Genomic DNA, 2,861 nt, shown 5'->3' on the forward strand with positions numbered 1-2,861 from the left:
TGGATGTGGGGCTGCTTTTTCTTCCTAACTGACTCAGTGGAGATCTGTCTGCCTGCACCTGAACACTTTTATCATCAGGTGTGTCGGACCTCTCCCTCTCTACCTTTTTTTTTTTTTTTTAACATAATCGGCGATGTATCGGTGTGTCACTGGAACACAGTATCAGTGAAACTGACTGTTTTACCGTCAGGCAGACAGAGACTGAGTCAATGTAGAAGAAATATTCTATTTCCAACCACAGTACCTGGAGCAGCAGCGACCTGAGCCGACTGAAGGAACCAGATCAGCCTGAAGCACGTCAACTCGCACGCGCTCATAAATGGTCACATATGAGAACATTTTGGTTTCAGTCTGCGGCCCTGTGTAGGAACACTGCTGTGTTATTAGAGCATAAATTATAACATTATGTTACGTTATATTATATCAGGTAAATCCCATTCATTTATCAGATTAGGAAACACACATCTGTCGCGGGCCACATAAAATGACGTGACGGGCCGGATTTGGCCCGCGGGCCCTGAGTTTCACATATGTGTCTTATAACGTTTCTTTTTCTTTTCTTTTTCTTCTTTTTTTTAAATAGAATAAACGTACAGAAAAACAGGAAATGACATGGCGAAATCCATTGAATGAGGAAATCCCGGTACTGTACCTGGAGCCGTGATCCGGAGACAGACGGACAGAAACCACAGAAGAAGCAGAAACTTCATGATTATCACCGAATATCCAACAGATCTGATCGATTATCAGAAAACAATCCGGTAAGAGCAGATCAGCTGCCGACACTCACTGAGACACACCGACTGAGACGGAACACTTTCACTTTCACTGCAGTTAAAACAAACAAAGAGGCGGCGTTTAAGACCAAAAGCGTTCTGAGTCATAAACCAGAACTTCTGCTTCTTCTCTCGTTTGATGAGACGTTTACACACAGTTCCTGAAAGCATGCCTCACACTGTCAGAACTCTGCACACAAAACACACACACACACACACACACACACACACACACACACACACACACACACACACACACACACACACACAACGGGCAAACCCCTCAATTCTCCTGCAAACTTAAACTTTATATTCAAAACAATGTTATTTCTTCTCAAAATGGTTTGTTTTCAAATGACGCACACAAACCACCACATGAACAGACGTTTATAAGAACCAGTTGAACACTGATGTGCTCAATAGAAAACACTTCTTCTCCATTCATCAGTGACTCAGGCCGTTATGTTGTTCAGTGTTACACTTACTACAGTGGTCTACATGCAAAACAACAGAAGAAATTACTGTATACAGTTACAGTAAAAAAAAACAAATCATTGTGATTACAACACTGAGACATGTCTAATTTATACAGTGTTGAGACGAAGCATCCATTGTGGGATTGTATAGGACGTACTTGCACATAGTTGTGTCGCAATTCTTCGACTCTTTCTGAATTGTGTTCAAATGCACCCCACAGACCTGCTTCATCCTCACATTATTTCTGCGTAAGACACGGTCCAGTGTGGATAAGCTTACCCTGTCAATATATTGAAGTATCTCATTGTTTTCTTTTTTTTTTCTTTGTATTTGCTTCAACGTCATGGCATTATTTTCTACGACCATGTTCATGATTTCAGTTTGCTGTTCAGGAGACAGAAGACGTTCCACCTTGTGGCGGTAATCTTTCAGTTCTGCAATACAAATAGTAAAATACTGTAAATACTGTGTAGGAATACATTTCCTACATACTTTATTTTTACATTCCTACAGAAGAGGCACTACTGTACTCACTGAGTCCTGTATTGATTTGCAGGACCGCAGTTGTCTAGTGAGAGGAGATTACTCACCTATTCTCATTACGGAAAGTCTGGATGATGGATGCTACAGTGGACCTGCTTGCCCAGCCTCCCTCATTGTTAGACCATGGTCCACCACATGGTCAACCAAAGTGGCTCAGGTCTCATCAGAGAATACAGTCCTCATCCTCATCCTCATCCTCATACTCTTACTCCTCTGGCTCGGCCTCTGTTTCCGATGTTGGCATCCATTGCTCCAGAACAGAGGAGCTTGTTGCCCTTTGATGCTAAAGCTCTGATTGCTGATTGTAAAACAGTGTGGCAGGTGTTTCCCCATGTGACGAGTCAGTGTGCATAGTAGGGCAATTAACTGTAGAGTGTTGAATGACAGTGTGTTCCTTCATGAAAAATGTGCCAAATGCAGACAACTGTGGGAAATGAAAGGAACTGTGCTTGTAGTTCAGCAGAACTGGTTCAGGCGGTTGGTGCATGAGTTCCATGTTGTGGTCATTGTGTCACAAGTACCAGGGTTTGTGTGTGAACGATGGAGAAAAACTGAAATTTCTGTTCAGGTTACGTCCAGCAGCTCTTCTGTTTGTCGCTTCATGTGGTTTCAAGTCCTAAAAGCATGAATGAGTTTCGCTGTCGTTGCCTTTTAAACTGTTTTATTGGTTTCTTCTTCGTCTTCTGTTGCGTCACTCGGCTGCGTCCTAAATGAAGCCGTCGTGCCTTCATGTGTTTAAATAAAGTTCAGTGAAAATGAAGAAGCAGGTCAAAGAGGAAACAAAAGAAGCTTTAATGAAACGTGTTTTTACTAAATCACTGATTAAAAAAAAAAAAAAAAAAAAAAAAACTGTCACATTCAGCAGATTGATCCATTTCTACACAGCAGTGGTCTAAAGTTTTATACTGATTATGATCATCAGTGAGTCTGTTGTGTGTCAGTGGCTGTGCGTGTTGTGTGTCAGTGGCTGTGCGTGTCAGTGGCTGTGCGTGTTGTGTGTCAGTGGCTGTGCGTGTTCGTGTCAGTGGCTGTGCGTGTTGCGTGTCAGTGGCTGTGCGTGTTGCG

The 2,861-nt window shown here is 42.5% G+C and overlaps 2 protein-coding genes across 2 annotated transcripts in view; both read right to left on the bottom strand.

Annotated features, from left to right (window-relative positions):
* The window catches only part of LOC103374985 (butyrophilin-like protein 9), a 4,429-nt gene extending 3,605 nt beyond the window's left edge, over window positions 1-824 (bottom strand). Inside the window, exon 1 of the mRNA XM_008305167.1 lies at window positions 653-824. Within this exon, the coding sequence (XP_008303389.1) occupies window positions 653-710 (58 nt within the window). The 5' untranslated portion in view covers window positions 711-824. The remainder of the gene's footprint in view (window positions 1-652) is intronic.
* Window positions 825-2,795: 1,971 nt separating this feature from the next.
* Window positions 2,796-2,861, bottom strand: part of tfr2 (transferrin receptor 2) — a 5,454-nt gene continuing 5,388 nt past the window's right edge. Inside the window, exon 18 of the mRNA XM_008305166.1 lies at window positions 2,796-2,814. Within this exon, the coding sequence (XP_008303388.1) occupies window positions 2,796-2,814 (19 nt within the window). The remainder of the gene's footprint in view (window positions 2,815-2,861) is intronic.

Source organism: Stegastes partitus, unplaced genomic scaffold (genome assembly GCF_000690725.1).
Source record: "Stegastes partitus isolate 25-593 unplaced genomic scaffold, Stegastes_partitus-1.0.2 Scaffold2426, whole genome shotgun sequence".
Lineage (NCBI taxonomy): Eukaryota > Metazoa > Chordata > Actinopteri > Pomacentridae > Stegastes > Stegastes partitus.